The 19,360-nt window shown below is 39.0% G+C and overlaps 2 protein-coding genes and 1 long non-coding RNA gene across 3 annotated transcripts; 2 read left to right on the forward strand and 1 right to left on the reverse strand.

Moving 5' to 3' along the window:
- The first annotated feature begins 4,579 nt into the window (after positions 1–4,579).
- Positions 4,580–7,612, forward strand: LOC111986600 (uncharacterized). Its single transcript, XM_065761224.1, has 5 exons — positions 4,580–4,599; positions 5,093–6,009; positions 6,089–6,259; positions 6,350–6,804; positions 6,956–7,612. Exons 1-3 carry the CDS (start codon positions 4,580–4,582, stop codon positions 6,196–6,198), a joined length of 1,047 nt encoding a protein of 348 aa, XP_065617296.1. The 3' UTR covers positions 6,199–6,259; positions 6,350–6,804; positions 6,956–7,612.
- Positions 7,613–11,860: 4,248 nt separating this feature from the next.
- On the reverse strand, positions 11,861–12,367 carry LOC111986613 (uncharacterized). The gene has a single exon (XM_024018288.1). It carries the CDS (start codon positions 12,365–12,367, stop codon positions 11,861–11,863), a length of 507 nt encoding a protein of 168 aa, XP_023874056.1.
- Positions 12,368–15,839: 3,472 nt separating this feature from the next.
- On the forward strand, positions 15,840–17,135 carry LOC136062315 (uncharacterized). Its single transcript, XR_010624100.1, has 2 exons — positions 15,840–16,192; positions 16,914–17,135. It is a non-coding gene; the product is annotated as an uncharacterized LOC136062315 (long non-coding RNA).
- Positions 17,136–19,360: the final 2,225 nt, after the last annotated feature.

The raw sequence follows: 19,360 nt of genomic DNA on the forward strand, positions 1-19,360 counted from the left end.
TTTGATAGTTGCTATTTGAGTTTGGCTAGTTAGGCTGATTGGGGATAAGGGGGCTCTAAGGTTTTGGAAGGGGGCTAACTAAAATGTGAAATATGTAATAACTATTAAAAATAAAAAAAATAGGACCTGGGCCCGGGCCCCCTTGGGCCCCACCTAGGTCTGTCCCTGGCATGTAATGTATGAAAAAAATCAATAAATATATTTATGTATGATATATATTTCAATAATAATTATTAGATTATAATATATAAAAGTTTAATTAAAAAATCCTTTTATTTAAGGTTGGGAAGGGAAGTTATTAACCGAGGTAGGAAATAGAATTCTGATAAAAGTGGTGGTTTAAGCTATTTCAGTGTATTCTATGAGTTGTTTTCTATTGTCGAATAGTTTATGTACAGATTTGAATACCATGGTTGGGCAAATTTGGTGGGTTAAAAAGACAATAAGAGGAAAATTCACTAGATGAGATGAAGTAATTTGTGCAAACTAAAACAAGAGGGTGGTATCGATTTCTGGGATCTGAAGAAATTTAATTTTGTTTTGTTGACTAAACATGAATGGAGGTTAATTCATAAAACAAACTCTCTACTTTGTAGAGTTTTTAAGGCAAAATATTTCCCATCCTTTTCAATGCTTTAGACTACTGTTCCTAACCACGTTTCATTAGCTTGGCGATGAATAGCTCAAGCACATCATATTATTCAATTGGGATCAACATGGAGATTTGGTAATGGGAATCAGGTGGGAATCTGGGAAGATCAATGGAAATCTAGGAGAATCTAATAATACTATTTCTCCTCGGCAACTCCTACTTGAAGATGCTTGAGTTTGTAATTTAATTGACTAAGATCAATTGGTGTTTGAATTCAAGAAAAAGTCCCACTCAGCTATCTCCCCCAATTGAAGAAGGATAATTACTAGGTTATATTACACACAAAAAAGAAGAAGAAAATAGCTAGGCTTGAAAAATGGCCATTTCTTTTTTACTTCTATAGCTTGGCTTGGTTAGTACCTCGTTGGTCCTTTTTTGCTCCAATATATATTAAAAAAAAATGATTTATTTGATTTGAAACAACAAAAAATCATAATAAATGCAATTTCAATTCCTATCATACAGGACTTACGTGATGATCTTTATCAATTTTTTGTAGCGATCCAATAATTTCAGTATTTGAATCGAAGGGTTTATACTACAAGACTTATATGATATTTATCAATTTTTAGATTTTTTAAAAAGAATAAATCATGAATTTTTCTTGACAGTATTAAAGATTTCATCGAAAACTAATCGCAACTTACCAAACAAAAGTTAAGAGAAAAAAATAGGATAGGTATTATTAGCATAAAATCTGCGATTGGATTAAAAAGCATAAGTCTCAAGCAATTTTGAGAGAAAAAGATACTTGAAGAAAGAGCATAGTTAAGCCAAATACGTATCAAACTAAAGATATTAAGCGTAATAAACATTTTGTGCTTTGTTTTCGATGATAATTGTATTTATTTGATTGAGGAATTAATATGAGTTATACATATACATATATTATATATATATAATAAACATTTTGTGCTTTGTTTTCGATGATAATTGTATTTATTTTGATTGAGTATTAATATGAGTTATGCGCACACACACACACACACATATATGTAGTGGGGCGAATGCTAAACAAGTATTGGGCCTAGTTATAATAAATGTAAACACGGGGCCCAACTGGAGTATTAGCCCAAGCAATGGGGATAAATCTCGTGATGGCCAACCCACTTCTTAATCAACACAAAACCTCAAATCCTCAGTGAGGTCCCCAACATCCACCCAGGCAACACGCTGAGGTCACCTCTGAGGTATATCTAAGCTACCAAGATAAGTTGCAAAAAGGCCAAACTTCTCCAAGGTAGTCTTCTAAAGGTTCTTGGTGATTCCATAACTGCCTCCACATCGATATAGGTCGCCTGCCTGACATCACTACATTCAATGCAGAAGGACAAGCCTGAACAGTAAGAGAAGCCCTAGAAGTCTTCATTCATGATGAAAACCCTGCAAAAAAAGAGTCTGGACGGTGAAGAATACCTCAGAAGTCTCCATTCATGATGAAAAGCCATAAAAAGAAGAGCCTGATAAGACTAAAGGCAATCCAGGTGGACTGGGACAAAAGATGAAAAAGTACAAGATGACTCATATAAAAGGAAGGAAAGAAGACTCAAAGAGGGGGCATGAAACATATGAGACTGAAATTAATAAAAGAGATTTTGGTATATTTACGTGTTTTTATCCAAACTTCCCATTGTGGCTCAACACCAACCCACATCGCAAATTAATTGTAACACGTGTTTTGCTTAGTGTCTTAATCCAGAGAACCAAGGGCAACGCCCCTACAATATATATTCTTTTATTTAAATTTACCCAATAAAAAATCCATTGACTTCCAAATAAAATGATAATACGGAGATAAACAAAGGAAGGGTGACATATAATTAAAAAAAAATACAATTATGATTAAAATACATAAACATGTCCTTATATGGTGTATTATTATTATTCAATTGGAGTCTTCTTAAGGTGTTACCTCCCTAACATAAAATATTTGATGCATTCTGTTATATAAGTGGGTTGAAAGTCTCAGATGTTGATAATTTTATAGTAAGTCCTAAGAAAGTAAACACAGAATTAAAGGAGACCGGTGGAAGCCGGCCAAGAATCCTCCGATGGCAAAGTTAGTCTTTCTGTAATTCCAAAAAAGTTGGAAGTATATGAATGTCTTACCATCCTGTTGGCGATCATTTATATAGCATGTGGGCAATGGTTACTTATTTGATAATCGTTCCTATTGCTGAGTAGTATGAAAGATTCGGAGATAAATTCCATAACTGCCATGGAAGTTACATTATTTGGGTATGCCTTTCACAACGGTTGGACTTGGCTTACAATGGTTCGTCTATTCTCACACCTAGTGAAAATACGCACATTTAAGGCTCAAAGATTTTTTTTTTTTTTTTTTTTTGTTTCTAGCTTTTGGTTCTTCAGTGGAAGTAGAGCTAGAATCACTAGCATTAAAAAAAAAATGATTGAAACCTTGTGAGGGAATGAAGGGATTTTTCTACTTTAAGTGCTGGACCTAAAGGTAGAGATGGAGAGAGTTTAGAAAGCTTCTAGTGCTTCCTTGAAATAAATGAGAGCATAAAGTGGTGGAACTTTTGGTTTTGCATGTTTGAATAAGTAGCTTGCCACATGTCTCACATGCATGACAAGGAAAACAAGTGGCATTTACAGGATAGGACCAAGTATTGTAAAGGCCTTCTATTGTAGAGTCTCATGATATTTATGTTGTAGAACTCCATGATGTTGCAGTGATATTTTGCCATTGCATTTTGATGCAATGCTATTGAACTCTGTTATGGTATTGTGGTATTCTACCATAACATTCTGCTACAATATTCTACCATAGCATTTTGCTCATGATATTGCTCTATTTTAACATTGTTGTGTTTTGCCATAGAATTCTGCTACAGCATTGTCCTACTATAACATTGCTGTATTCTGTTATAGAATTCTGCTATGGCACTATCCTGCTGTAACGTTGTTGTATTCTACCACAGAATTCTGCTATAGTATTGTCCTGTGTAACACTACTATGATATTCCGCCATAGAATTCTACTATGGTACCGTTGTGACGTTTTGAATACTTTCTTTAATGTGGTGGGCCTTTTTGTTATATTGGGTTGGGCTGCCTCCTGCGGTACTAGGTCCAAATATTCTGAGTAAGGGAGTTGAGACCGGTCCAACTGCAACTCAATTTGGTCTGGATTGTGCGCAAACATTGAGTCCAAGTCCGAGGGAAGATGCAACAAATTAGGCTTATCCTCTGTTTCTGCCGCAGAAGGCTTTTCTTTTTCTGCCGCTACCGGCTTCTGCCGCAGGATTGACGTTTCTATCGCAAGAGGAACTTTTCTCCGGTTTCTGCCACAGGTTTGACTTTTCTGCTGTGCAGCAAAACTTTCTGCCGTGCAGTAAAACTTTCTGCTATGCAGTGAAGCTGTCTGCTATGCAGTAAAGCTTCTTGGCATAAAGCCTTCTGTTGTGCAATTGAGCTGTTTGTTGTGCATTAAAACTTTCTGTTGTGCTTTAAAGCTATCTGCTATGCTTTAAAGCCTTCTGCCGTGTTAATGACTACTCTTCATTTTTACTAGAGAAATACTTTACCACTTCCTGCACATAAACAAATCTAAAACCCAAAGAAAATACTCATCAAACAAATGTTAGTTTAAATGGGTTAGTATATTCCCAAATATGTACACATATTCGTAAATAAAGATGATAAATTCTGTTATATTAGTGGGCTGAAAGTCTCGGATGTTAATGATTTTGTGGTAAGTCCTGAGAAAATAAACACAGAATCAGAGGATACCAGTTGAAGCCGGCCAAGAATCCTTCGATGGAAAAGTTAGTCTTTCTGTAATTCCAAAAAAGTTGGAAGTATCTGAATGTCTTACCATCCTATTGGCGATCGTTTATATAGCATGTGGGCAACGGTTATTTATTTGATAACCGTCCCTATTGCTGAGTAGTACAAAAGATTCACCATGGAAGTTACACTATTTGGGTATGCCTTTCACAACAGTTGGACTTGGCTTACAATGGTTCATCTATTCTCACACCTGGTGAAAATACGCACGTTTAAGGCTCAAAGTGCTCAGGACACAACAACCTTGTCTGTCCTTCAAGGACTGATGGACGAAGTCATTATGGACGAGCACGATGCACCTTCTCTTTGGATGACACTTATGGACGAGACGTGACCCTTGGACTTGGATTTTTTATTACACCATCAGTTGCCCCCTCGGCCATATGGGTCGTCTAAAGGGAAAGAGGTGACCTTGTGTTACTTGGGTGAGTAACTGGTGTTAGTGTGCCACGTGTCATCATTTCAATGGTGACCAATCTCGTCGATTCATTTTTTCGAGACGAAGACTACGTGTCATTATTTGATTGGTTGTGTCGTTTCATATGCTTAGGTCAGCCATCTATAAATAGTGGAATGCCTCTACTGCCCTCCACACTTCTGAGATTTTCCTTCTTTGATATTCATCGTCTAGAGCCTCGTCTAAGAGTTTCCTCGCATCCATAGTTTCAGTTCATCCTAGAGCCAGATATTCCCTCTTTTCTCGTCTTTTAGGTTTCCAAGATTTTCTTTCCAAAAAATGTCAAATAACTATCTCCTCGTTTAGCGATAGTACAGAGAAAGCTATAGATGAGTATTATGACGATAGTAGTGATAACTCTAGTGACACCAATAGCAGTAGTGGGGGAAACACCACGGACGAGGAATATGTCTCAGGGGTCCTTGGGTTTCCTTTAGAAGTAGTACAAAAACAACTTAGAAAAACTTCAGGGTCCCAGGTAGGCACCTCGTCCTCCATCCCTTCGTCTAGTCCTTTGGACAAGACGGAGATAACTGTGTATAGTTGCGCTGTAGATATTCCTTCTAAGACGGACGAGGAGAGACTAAACAACCTTAGGGAATGGTACCAAATTCCAGACGAGTTTAATCCTAGATTGCCCGTCCTTGGAGAGTGGTGTTATAATCCCCATTTTGGGATAGGTGTATATGAGGCTTACCTTTTAGGAGGTCTTAGGTTTCCTTTAAATGCCTTTACCAGAGAATTGTTAGTTAGATTAGGTTTAGGAGTATGTCAATTCAACCCAAATGCATGGAGATTGATTATCTCTATGCAAATTTTGTGGAGGGAAGTGTTTGGAGTGGACCGTCCTATTACTGTGGACGAGTTTCTCTACTGTTACAAACCTTCAGAAATTCATCAATCCCCTGGCTTTTATCAATTCAAGGCCAAAGGTAAAGATTGTAGACTGGTGAAATCCTTGGCCTCGTCTGATAGAAAATGGAAGACGGAGTTTTTCTTCGTCTTTGGATTCTGGGCTGAAAATCCCGTAGACGTTGGCTGGGATACATTTAGTCGTTTTACTGGGGACCTAGGGAACCTTCATCCTGAGGGTAAGTCCCTTAGCTTTCCCCCTCTTCTTTTTTATTTATTATTATTATTATTATTTAACCTCCACTTGTTTCATTACAGCCGTTGGGCGACCTTCCTTGAGAAAGCTGCATCGTGACCGCGTCCACAAGGCTCATCTACACACAAACAGGGATTTTCATTCCTTGGTCAATCTTAGACGACTTGCCTAGTGGGGGTTAGGCCTTAACCCATCTGACATAGCACTTGTACACAAAATTACTGTAAGAAAAAGTAAGTTTCAAACTCCAAACATTCCTTACATCTTTTATTTTTATTTTCTTTCGTGCCAAAGAAAACTCTCTTCCCCTTTTTTCTTTGTAGGAATGGCAACTATGAGAGGAAACAAGGGAAAAAAAGTAAGTGTTGAGGGGACTCGTCTTGAGCCTGAGCTTCAATCTTGTCCATTGGCTGGAGAAAAGAGGAAGACTCTATCCAAAAACTTGGATTTGGAAAATCTTCCTAGTAGACGTGGCAAGAAGACCAAGCATGGCTCGTCCTAAGCAGTCAAGCCTATTTCGTCATCCCACCAGCCTGCCAAAGTTTTTGATGTTAACTTGTCTACTCCTGTTGAGTCTACCCCGTCCAAGACTCCACCGTCTAAAACAACTGTATTAACCTCGTCTCAGCCTTCCCGCAAGGTTCCTTCAAACATTATTGAAAATGAAGACTTGGCCTGGGAACGTTTCAAGAATGCTGTTTCTGACTAGGATATAAACGTTTGCTATGACATGTCCCTTAAAGACTTTAAACACTCTGGTGTCCATGACCTTTTCAAGGTAACATTTTATACCTCGTCTTGACTAAAGATTTTCATTCTCCTTCTCTCTTTTTTTTTATTTTTTTTTATTTTTTTTATTTTTTATTTTTACTTTTATTTGTTGTTTTGTTTTTATTTTTTTTATTTTTTATTTTTTTTTGTTTTAATAGGACATGTCAAAGTTTATAGCAGCGTCTAGACAGACCACAGGGTTGGACAAGACGAGGATCTTGTTAGAAACAAGGATTCAGGAGTTGAAGGATGAGGCTAAGTAATGGGCTGAAGTGGCTGCCAAACCACAGACGAGGTGAGGGAGTTGAAAACTTTGGTTGAGGATTTGATGGCTAGTGCTGTGGAAAAAGATGCTCGTCTTGAAGACTTGCAGAAAAAGAGTGATGAGCATAGCATTCTTCTCTCCAAGGCAAAGGAAGACGCAATGGCTGAATTCAAAGCATCTAAACAATACACTGATGTTTTGGATACTAACTATGCAGGGTTTGAGGATTTTAGGATGGACGCTATTGAAAAGTTTCCCAATGTAGACTTTAGCTCCATTGTACTCAATTTGAATGCTGCCACCATTAGCTCTCTCTTTCACCTCGGCTCTAAGGACGCCAATATAGAGGACGATGCCACGACCCAGCCTCAAGACGACCCCAATGTTGATGCCCCGGTTTAAAAAATATTTCGATGTTTTATGTTTTCATCCAATTTTTTTTTATATAATCCAAGCACATTAGGCTCGTCCATGTTTAAGGACGAGTTTTTATAAAACTAAGTTTTAATTTTGTAAAGGTGTTTGGATGTTTCTCGTCCGCCCTTTTGAAACAATTGGAATGAATGCTATTTCTCTTATATATGCATTCCTTGTTCAGCTCGTCTATATTTCACATATATGCTTGAATCATTTTTTATTGGAATTTTACTAAGTGTAGTCTATCCAGATGAAATGGTAATTATCAGCGTTACCCATCCTTAGGTTTGGCTGATTTTGACATTTAATAATGGTAAGACTTTATGTTTTTCTCGTCCATGTGCTAGTACATTCTTGGCGTCCATGCGCTAGAACGTTTTTGGTGCATGAACAAGTTGTAAATACTCCATACATTTCCTCGTCCATGTCATGGATTTGCACGTCTTACTTCGTCCATCATATGGACGAATATGCCTCAGGCATTGAAATTTGCTCAAGGTATAAGGTTTTACCTTGTCTTACTTCGTCTATCATATGGATGAATATGCCTTGGGCATTGAGATTTGCTTAAAGTATAGGGTTTTACCTCGTCCTTTACTTTGGATGAGCACGCCCTGATTTCATTTAGACAAGCTGACATTACATCTCTACGTCCAGAGATTTTTTTTTTTTGTCTTTGAGCTTTTTTGTCTTCTCATGGGTTGATTTGTACAGAAGTAACATGGTAGTGATTCACACAACATTATGTACATTGCATAAATATTGCTCACAAACGAGGCATACACTTAAAAGTTCATGCCTTTTTAGAAAAATAAATACAAACCAGACCATAATTTCGTCCATAACTTTAATATAATAATAACAAAGCAACATTAAAAACAGGTAGATAGACTTATGTAGATAAGTATACAAATGGTCTTCACGCTCGTCTAGGCTGGCGTTTTCATTGGTAGTACCTCCTCAGGTGCTCAACATTCCAAGGATGCTCCAACTTCCTCTCGTCTACGGCCTCCAAGTAATAGGATCCTTGTCTTTTGCAGTTGATAACTCTGTAAGGGCCTTCCTAATTAGGTCCCAACTTCCCATGAGCTGGGTTCTTTGTTGCCAAAGATACCTTCTTCAGGACGAGGTCTCCTATGTTGAATTGCCTTGGCTTCACCATTGCATCATATTGCCTAGCCATAAGGTTTTTGTACCTTGCCATCCTTTGTTCAGCATTCATCCTCACCTTGTCTATTAGATCCAGGTTCAAACGGAGTTGCTCTTCATTATCTTTGTCCTGATAGGTTGTCACTCTATGATTGGCTATGTGCACTTCTGCGGGTATGACTGCTTTAGTTCCATAGGCTAGCTTGAAAGGAGTTTCTCCTGTCGGAGTTTTTATTGTCGTCCTATATGCCCATAGAACACCTGGTAACTCGTCTGGCCATACTCCCTTTGCCCCCTTAAGCTGAGTCTTGATTATTTTTAACAAGGATTGGTTTGCTACTTCAGCCTGGCCATTTGCTTATGGATGGGCTGGGGAGGAGTAGTGATTCTGAATCCTGAAGTGCATACAAAAATCTTTGAAGAGTGCACTATCAAATTGTCATCCATTGTCGAATACCAGCACTCGGGGCACTCCAAACCTGCACACAATGTTCTTCCATACGAAGTTCTTGACATTTTGTTGTGTGATGTTAGCTAAGGGTTTTGCTTCTATCCACTTGGTGAAATAATCAATAGACAGTCATTTGTCTTACACCTAGTGGAAAAGGACCCAGGATGTCTAGTCCCCATTGCGCAAAGGGCCATGGGGTCGTCATTGGGGTTAGATACTCCGATGGTTGCTTGGAGATATTGCTAAATCATTGGCATTGATCACAGACCTTAACATAATCTTTTGCATTAGCTTGCATATTTGGCCAGTAGTATCCTGCACGGACGACTTTGTGAACGAGTGATCTGGCTCCAGAATGATTGCCACACACCCTTCCATGGATTTCTCTCAAAATGTAGTTTGCTTCATCGGCAGCCAAACACCTGAGGTAGGGCTGTGAAATGCCTCTTTTGTACAACACCTCGCTCATGAGTACATACCTGGCCGACCTTACCTTTAACTTTCTAGCTTCGTCTCTATCTTTCGAAAGTTGTCCATCTTTTAAGTATGATATAATTGGAGTCATCCAATTTCCTCTACTCTCCACTTGTTGTATTTCTGGGATGTCTATACTCGGCATATACTGAATTTCATCAAACTTTTCCGCAGCTTCATTCGCTGAGGCTTCCTTCACCAAGGCATTAGCTTCCATGTTCTCCTCCCTTGGGATTTGAACAAAGTTAGATTCCTCAAATTTTCTCATAAGGCGCATCACCTTATTAAGGTACTTCTCATTCGTTCTTCCTTATCCTCATACATCCCTTTCACTTGGCCTATGACTAACTGAGAATCTCTTAAGATAACTATGGACTTTGCTTCTACAGACTTAGCCAATTCCAGACCTTTGAGGAGTGCTTCATATTCAACTTCATTATTAGTAGCTTGGTACTGCAGGCGAACCTTGTGTTTTAGTTTATCCCCTTCTGGAGATTGTAGAACCACACCTATTCCCCCTGCATACTGTGTAGACGAACCATCCATATGGACGGTCCATGTCTTGTCTTCCATCTCTCCTATATTGTTATGGATTGGGGTAAAATTTGCAATGAAGTCTGCTAGTGCTTGAGCTTTTATGGCATGCTTTGGTCGGTACTTTATGTCGAACTCACTGAGTTCAATAGCCCATTGGATCAATCGTCCTGCAGCTTCCAACTTGTTCATTGCCTTTTTGAGGGGATGATCTATCATGACGTTGATGACATGAGCTTGGAAGTAATGCCTTAGTTTCTTTGAGGCTGTTATTAGCGTAAAAGCTAGCTTTTCTATCATTGGATATCGTCTTTCTACTCCCCTCAAGGCTTTGCTGGTATAATAGACTAGCATTTGCACTTTTATTTCCTCCCTTATCAATGCTGAGCTCACGGTATGGGGGGTCACTGCCAAGTATAAGAACAACTCTTCACCCATCATCGAAGGACTAAGCAATGGAGTTGTAACGAGGTATGTTTTTAAGTCTTGAAAGGCTCTTTGGCACTAGTCTGTCCACTCGAATGCCTTTATTAGAACCTTGAAAAATGGCAAGCACTTGTCAGTAGCCTTAGAAACAAACCTATTGAGGGCAGCAACTTGCCCAGTAAGAGACTGAGCTTCTTTGACACTCCGCGGAGGCTCCATATCCAGAATTGCTTTAATCTTTTTCGGATTCGCCTCTATTCCTCTATGTGAAACCATGAATCTAAGGAATTTTCCTGAGGCTACTCCGAAGGCACATTTGTTGGGTTCAACTTCATGTTGTAACGTCTGAGTGTGTCGAAGGTCTCTTGCAAGTCGTCCAGATGTTTTTCATCATCCAGGCTTTTCACTAACATGTAATCTGCATAAACTTCTACGTTTCGTCCGATCTGATGATGAAACATGTGGTTAACTAGTCGCTGATACGTTGCCCCAGCATTTTTCAAGCCAAAGGGCATTACTTCATAACAGAATAAGCCTTGCCTAGTAACAAAGTAAGCCTTCTCCTGATCAGCCCCGTCCATCTTTATCTGGTTGTATCCTGAAAAAGCATCCATGAAACTAAGTAATTTGTGGCCTGCAGTAGAATCCACTAGTTGATCAATGCGCGATAACGAATAGTTATCTTTGGGACAAGCCTTGTTTAAGTCGGTAAAATCCACACACATCCGCCACTTGCCGTTCGCCTTTTTAACCATTACTACGTTGGCTAACCAGTCTGGATAGTACACTTCCCGTATAAACTTCGTCGCTATTAGCTTCTGAACTTCATCTTTGATAGCATTATCTCTTTCAGGGGCGAACACTCTTCTCTTTTGCCATACTGGCTTGGAGGAAGGACACATATTTAGTTGGTGAGTGATGACATTGGGATCTATACCTGGCATATCTTCATGACTCCAGGCAAATACATCAATGTTTTTCCTTACAAACTGGACGAGGTCCTTCTTAATTTTTTCTTCAAGATCTGCGCCAATCCTAGTACATCTTTCAGGATTACTATCATCCAAAGAAACATCTTCTAACACTTCAATGGGTTCGGCCACAATTCTTCGTGGGGAACTTGATTGACAAGTGGTAAGTGGACGTGACTGCCTTCCAACTATTCAGAGTTGGTCTTCCAATTATGGCATTATAAGAAGATGAGTAATCTACCACAAGGAAGCTTACATCCTTGGTTACCTACTATGGATATGTCCCCACTACTACTGGCAACATGACGGTGCCAACAGGTTGTACCTTCATTCCTCTGAAACCTACTAGAGGCGAGTGTACTGGACGGAGCTGGTCTCATCCAACCTTCATTTGTTGAAAAGCTGGATAATACAAAATGTCCGCTGAGCTCCCATTGTCTATCAACAGCCTTCTAGTTGTGTAGTCAGCAATAACTAAGGTGATGACAATAGCATCATCGTGAGGGTGGTGAATTCCCTTGGCATCTTCATCCGTGAAAGTGATTGCTTGCTCGTCCGTGGTTCTAGCTCTTGGTGATTGTCTGGAAAGTTGGACGCTTTGCACTACTTTCAAGTATGCCTTCTTTGACTTGGACGACTGTCCTGCCGAACTTCCTCCCATGATAACTCTTATTTCGCCCAGTGGTGGTCGTGATGATTCCTCTACCTTTCCCTTCAATTTCTCATCCTTGTGATTTCGTCCCAGGAAATTTCTCAGCTTCCCTTGCCTTATGAGATTCTCAATCTGTTGCTCTAAATCAAAACACTCGTCCGTGTCATGCTCGTGGTCTCTATGGAAGCGACAGTACTTGTTCCTATTGCACTTGTTGGGATCTCCCTTCATTTTCTCAAGCCAGTTCAAGGATGGATCGTCCTTGATTTGCATAAGAACTTGCTCAAGTGGCACGTTTAAAGGGGTATATTGTTAATTCCGCACTAAAGAACCTAGCTTCTTATTATCTCGATCCTTTTTTTCTTCTGTTCGTCCCTTCTTTGGATGAAGACCCTGTTCAGAGTAACGAGCAGGATTTGTTTCCATTCTTTCAGCTCTCTTGCTCTTTTTAGCTATGATTGCGTCTTCTGCATTCATAAAATTTTAGGCGGAGTGGACGAGTTTAGCCATGGACTGAGGTTCTTTCTCATAAATTTTGTGTATGAACAAGTCGAAGTTAACCCCGTTATGGAAAGCTGCTAACAGGAGCTTGTCATCTACCTAGTCCACGGTCAAGGCCTCCCTATTGAAGCGCTTGATGAAAGAGCGCAGGCTTTCATTCTCTCCTTGCTCTATAGTCAACAAGCTGGACGAGAAACGCTTGTGCCTTTACCCTCCAATAAAATTATTAACGAACAACTTGCTTAACTCCTTGAAAGATGTCACTGTGTTAGGAGGTATTTTGCTAAACCACACTCATGCAGGTCCTTTGAGGGTAGTAGGGAAAGCTCTACACATTATTTCATCCAGGACCCCCTGAAGGTGCATGGTAGTTTTGAAGGTGGCAATATGATAGAAAGGATACCACGTCCCATCATATGAATCTAACGAAGGCATCTTGAACTTGGGTGGCAAAGGGTGAGCATTAATGGAAGCCACGAAAGGGGAATCAGTCCTTTGAACCAAATCTTCTATAAGGTTCGTTCTCCTCATATTCTCCCTTATCTCATCCATAACTCTTCTCATTTGGTCCATTTCCCTCTCCAAATGAGGTACCCCCCATGGAGTGGTACCCTTTGACTAGCTTTCAAGTTCAACATTCCTTCCATCTTCTTGACTTTGGGCCTATCCTTTGGTGTCCCATTCGTGATGCTGCTTCCTTAAATTAAGTTGTCTTACCAACTCCTGACTCTGGCGGGTTAACTCCGCCATAGCAGCGGCCATGGATTGCACATGTTGGACAAGAGATGGGTGCATGGTGGGCGCCGATTGACGGTCACGTGAGGGTTGCTGGAGGCGTCCCTGCTCTGTTGAAGGCCTGGACTAGTGGCCTTTGATCTTGCCCGAACCATTTCAACCCTTTGTCAGAGAAAGAAATCGCAGAACTCAACAAATTAAGTTCAAGGATGACAAATTTCTTTCCTACAGATGGCGCCAACTGATGAATTCTGTTATATTAGTGGGCTAAAAGTCTCGGATGTTGATGATTTTGTGGTAAGTCCTGAGAAAATAAACACAAAATCAAAGGAGACTGGTGGAAGCTGGCCAAGAATCCTCCGATGGAAAAGTTAGTCTTTCTATAATTCCAAAAAAGTTGGAAGTATCTGAATGTCTTACCATCCTGTTGGCGATTGTTTATATAGCATGTGGGCAACGATTATTTATTTGATAACCGTTCCTATTGCTGAGTAGTACGAAAGATTCGGAGATAACTTCCATAACTGCCGTGGAAGTTACACTATTTGGGTATGCCTTTCACAACGGTTGGACTTAGCTTACAATGGTTCGTCTATTCTCACACCTGGTGAAAATACGCACGTTTAAGGCTCAAAGTGCTCAGGACATAACAACCTCGTCCATCCTTGAAGGACGGACAGACGAAGTCGTTATGGACGAGCACGAGGTACCTTCTCTTTAGACGACACTTATGGACGAGACGTGACTCGTGGACTTGGATTTTTATTACACCATCAAAAGATATATGTATATATAAACTTATGGCAAGATAATGATTAATTTGTGTCAAAAGTAAAACACGTAATAACGAATAAAGAAGAAAGCTTTGGCAGGAAATGTTTAGCTTATAAAATAGCTAACATGGTAAATATAATAAAAAAAGGTGCTACAATAAAATAACTAGTACACCAAGTAAAGACACCACAGCAGGACAACTGATGCGGCAGACGTGATAAAAAACGTGCTACAACAGGATGACTAAATACGGTAGATATAAGTTATAATGAGAGAAACCAAATATATTTGCAATCAAAATTAAGTAAACCAAGAATAAGTAAACCAAAAAGGAACCTAAACTCCAACTTGAACAACCTTGTCATAGGCTCTTGCCATAAAAGTTGTACATTTTGGAGAATAGGCCTAAATGGCTACTAGCTATTACTTTTGGAGACTTCAAAGAGTGGGTTTGCTAAGAAGGAGGAAAAAGATAGTCTATCGATGCATGCCCCTATTCCTACTACGTTTTCTCTCTTCTTTTTCATTCTCTTCGTTCTTTCTTTTTACCCTTAATTTCTTACTGCTCTCCTGCCGTGGGTTGTTTTTCTCACTTGGGTCTTTTCTTTTCTTGGGTCCCTCTCTCTGGGTGACTCGTTCTTTCTAAGTGCAGGTTTCCCCTTTCCCTTGGGTCCCCTTTTCATCAATGGCAAGCTCCTCCTTTTATAGTGAGCTAATTTAATGGGATTTCTCCCTTTTACCCCTAGGGTTTCACCAACTATTTTTGATTTATTATGGGCATCCTTTCAAGACTACCCACCAACCCATTAGTTGCCCCGACCACTGCCATTGCTCTAGTACGTATTTGCCGCACCATTACTTATTTCATGACAAAATTCCCTTTTGTTTGTTCTTGTTGTATACCTCTACCTTTGGGCTATCTCACTACCTAGCTCTATAGCATGCATCAAATGGTCTCAACCATCTATTAATTCTTTTGGGTAAGATACCATCCCAGCAGGATATATTCCCAAAAGAAGTTATGGCAGGAAACCAAATAAAAACCCTCTTTTCCCCCAACTACCAAACCACACCCTCTGAATCCCTTTGATCGTGGGCCCACCTCCCTTGTATTGGCTAGGTACAGGTTAGTGGTGCTCCGGCCCTTCTATTTTTGTATTCTTTCGTTCCCCGCCATTTCTGCCATAGCAGATTTATTTTGTTTTGTTGTGTGGCTCTGTCTTATTTCTTCACACGTTTCCTGTTGTGTTTGTCATTTCCTTTAGCTTAGCTTTTCTTTCCTTCACGCGTTTCCTGCTACTGACACTTCCTACCGTTCCTTGTTTCTTTTCACCATGCTTCTTCATATCAGTTTTCACGCCTATCTTTTTTATACAAAAGGATTTTGGCTTTTGTGGGCCAAATAATGTTGACTAGATTAAAAGGGCCTTGGGCCCAATTTATCTTTATCTGTCGAAGCCATTCTGCCGAAGAACCGTATTCTGCGGCAGATCTGTATTTTGCGTTAGATTTGTATTCTGTTGCAAATTTGCGGACCAAATAATGTTGACTGGATCAAAAAGGTCTTGGAACCAATTTATCTTCATCTACCGAAGCCATTCTGCCAGAGAATTGTATTATGCGCTAAAGCTATATTCTGCGGCAGATTTGTATTCTGCAGTAGGTTTGTGTTTTGCTGTAGATTGCTTTCACTTGTACTTCTTTCTTTGGAAATTTCTTACTCTTCGGTCTTCTTGGTGGGTCTTTGGGCCTTGCTTCTCATTGGGCTTTCTTCCTCATGGGGCTTTGGGTACAAATTTGCAAAAATGGGCATCAACAATGGTTAATCACCTATGATACACACACACACACACACACACACACACACACACACACACACACACACACACGCATGTAGCCTTATTACTTGATATGTGCATGCACATCTTATTACAATCTATGATTCATTTTTCTAAAAATTTATTTGTAGTGTACTAGTGCCCTAAAGCAAAAAGAGAAGGGCAAGTGGATTAAGACAAAAGCTTGTGCAACTGACTCTAGTATATAGTAAGTACTCTATATTGAATATTTGTAAACTTGTTTAATGAAATTAATGATGCTTGATATTTTGGTGGGTTGTTGAATTGGAGCAAGCGATATGAATAAACTTGTAATGAATAGACATTGTATTTTATTTTCTATGTCAATCTATTGTTGCAAAAAAATGGCCAAAAAGGACAAAGGCACTCATAATAAAATAACAAAATATGAGATGGAAAGAGCACATAGAATCAAGCAAAACCAAGAGAGAATAAATGCTTTGGGATTGAAGCAACTGTCAACTTCTCGGCCTAAATGTGCACGTGTGGAAAGAAAGAGAGGAAGTGTTCATATTTTGTTATTATTGCTAAACTAGTCCATACATGTTTATTGGTTTTATTGCTTTAAGTACTTCTTGTTTTTTTTTTTTTTGGTGCAAAACAATAGTCACATTTCTGGGAACACGCAAACCATGTTGTCTTTTTGATTTGGGGGTTGAATCTTATTGTAAGTATGTGGGTTGTCGTTTAGGAAAAATTATGTGTGCAGTACTAATAATTGTTTTTGTTTTCTGGGTACAAAGCAGTTAATAAAGTTATTACTATTGTTTATGATATATTATTATATGATTAGATTTGATATAGTAATATGTCTACTTATTTATTGAAGCATTGAGATACAAATACAAATTCACTTTAATTGTTTCATTTTAACTCATGTTTTATGTTATTTTTTTTTTTTTTTGGAGGATGGTACTAGCAGAGATGAAGAGGACAACTCAAACAATAACAAGGAGGCCGAAAACAGCTTGGAGGGTGACTCAGAGGAAGACTAATATAGATCTTGTCATAATTCTAGCTATTTAAGTTTAAAACAAAGTTTAATTTCAGGATTTTTTTGTATATTCTATATTTTAAAGTTTGAACTTATATGAATTTTTATCTTTCGATGGATCATCTTTTAGTAATTATTGTACTATTGTATCAATTTTTAGTAATTATTGTACTATTGTAATATGATAGTTAAATAAAAATGATATAAAATAAATTTAAAATAAATAAATAATAAAATATTTCAAAAATTATATAAAATATTATCACTGATGACATAAAAATTTGGTCATAAATAACTTTATAGTGATGACAAAGTCCCTTGCAATTTATAGAATAGTGACGCCCCTTTACCCCTTGCAAAAACATTTTAAGTGGCAGTTTAATGTCGTCACTATTATTCCTAACTAATTGTGAGGGGTTAATATCTCTCACAAATAAATTTTAGCGACGTCATTATTTGTCTCATCGTTAATTTGAAATTCACAAATAACTAATTGCGAGAGTATAAAGATCCTCACAAATAATTGTTAACGACGACTACTTCCCTTCACTAAAAATAAGTGGTCGACTTTTCTTGTCGTTCGGTAATAAATTTGCGAAGGCAAATTTGTTCTGTAACGACAGTAAATTGCCCTTGTAAATTATCTATTTGTGAAGGCATGGTTGCAAAATCTCTTTTAGCAACAAGAGCAAATACGACGGCCTTCGAGGGTTTGTGCCCTCGTTAATAACTGTTGATGCCCATTTTTTCAAATCTGTACCCAAAGGCCCATGAGGAAGAAAGCCCAATGAGAAGCAAGGCTCAAAGACCCACCAAGAAGAATGAAAAGCAAGAAAGGTCCAAAGAAAGAAGGGCAAGTGAAAGCAATCTATGGCAAAACGCAAATCTGCTGCAAAATACAAATCTGCCGCAGAATATAGCTTTACTGCAGAATATAGTTCTCTGGCAGAATGGCTTCGGCAGATGAAGACACAAATCCCTACTCTTTGGCAGAAGGCTTTACTACTGCAGAATACAGATCTAGTATAGAATACGGTTCTTCAGCAGAATACAGATCTGCCGCAGAATACAGTTCTTTGGCTGGATGGCTTCGGCAGATGAAGATAAATTGGGCCTAAGACCCTTTTGATCTATTCAACATTATTTGACTCACAAAGGCCCAAATCCTTTTGTATAAAAAAGATAGGCATGAAAACTGATATGAAAAAGAACGATGAAAGGAAACAAGGAGCAGCAAGAAGTGTCAGTAGGAGGAATCACGTGAAGGAAAGAAAAGCCCAAACTAAAGAAAATGACAAACACAGCAGGAAACATGTGAAAGACTTACAGCAGGACAAAACAGAGCTGATCTGCTATGGCAGGAACGGCGTGGGAACGAAAAAAGACAAAAACAAAAGGGCCGGGGCACCACCAACTTGTACTCAGCCAATACAAGGGAGGTAGGCCCATGGTCAAAGAGATTCAGAGGGCGTGGTTTGGTGGTGGGGGAAAATGAGGTCTATATTTGGTTTTCTGCCATAACTTCTTTTGGGAATATATCCTGCTGGGATGGTATCTTACCCAAAAGAAGTAATAAATGGTTGGAACTATCTAATGCATGCTATAGAGCTAGGTAGTGATGTAGCCCAATCCTAATCTTTGAACTTAGAGGTAGAGGTATATAGCAAGAACAAACAAAAGAGAATTTTGTCGTGCAGCAAACATGTTCTAAGCAGATGGCAATGGTCAGGGCAACCAATGGGTGAGTGGGTAATCTTGAAAGGATGCCCACAACAAACCAAAAACAGTTGGTGAAGCCCTAGGGATAAAAGGGAGAAATCCCATCGAATCAGTTCGCTATAAAAAGAAGGTAACCATGGCAGAAAAAGGGGGACGGAGGTAGAGGAAAAAAACAGGGGAAAGAGTAAAAAACAGGGGAAGAAGAAAAACACCCAAGGGGAGGGGGGAAAAGGACCTAAGGAAGGAAACCCATGATAACAGAGTAGTAAATACCTAGAGAGAGGAACCCAGAAAAAGGGAAAAGACCCAAGTGAGAAAAACAACCCACGGCAAGATAGTAGTTAGAAACTAAGAGTAAAAAAAAGAACACAGAGAAAGAAAAAGAAGAGAGAAAACGTGGCAAGAGTAGGGGCATTAATCAATAGACCATTTTTTCCCTCCCTCTTAGCAAACCCACTCTTTGAAGTCTCCAAAAGTAATAGCTAGTAGCCATTTAGGCCTATTCTCCAAAATGTACAACTTTTATGGCAGGAGCCTATGATAAGGTTGCTCAAATTGGAGTTTGGGTTCTTTCTTGATTTACTTATTCTATAGGCAGATTCAATATTTAATTTTGATTGTAAATATATTTGATTTCTCTCA

This window comes from Quercus suber, unplaced genomic scaffold (genome assembly GCF_002906115.3).
Source record: "Quercus suber isolate HL8 unplaced genomic scaffold, Cork oak 2.0 scaffold_402, whole genome shotgun sequence".
Taxonomy (NCBI): Eukaryota; Viridiplantae; Streptophyta; class Magnoliopsida; order Fagales; family Fagaceae; genus Quercus; species Quercus suber.

Coding starts and splice junctions, on each gene's coding strand:
- LOC111986613 (XM_024018288.1), bottom strand. CDS start 12,367: ATGAAGGGAGATCCCAACAAGTGCAATAGGAACAAGTACTGTCGCTTC.
- LOC111986600 (XM_065761224.1), top strand. CDS start 4,580: ATGGAAGTTACACTATTTGG. Junction 4,600..5,092: donor ATGGAAGTTACACTATTTGG/GTATGCCTTTCA, acceptor TTCATCGTCTAG/AGCCTCGTCTAAGAGTTTCC. Junction 6,010..6,088: donor AGGGAACCTTCATCCTGAGG/GTAAGTCCCTTA, acceptor GTTTCATTACAG/CCGTTGGGCGACCTTCCTTG.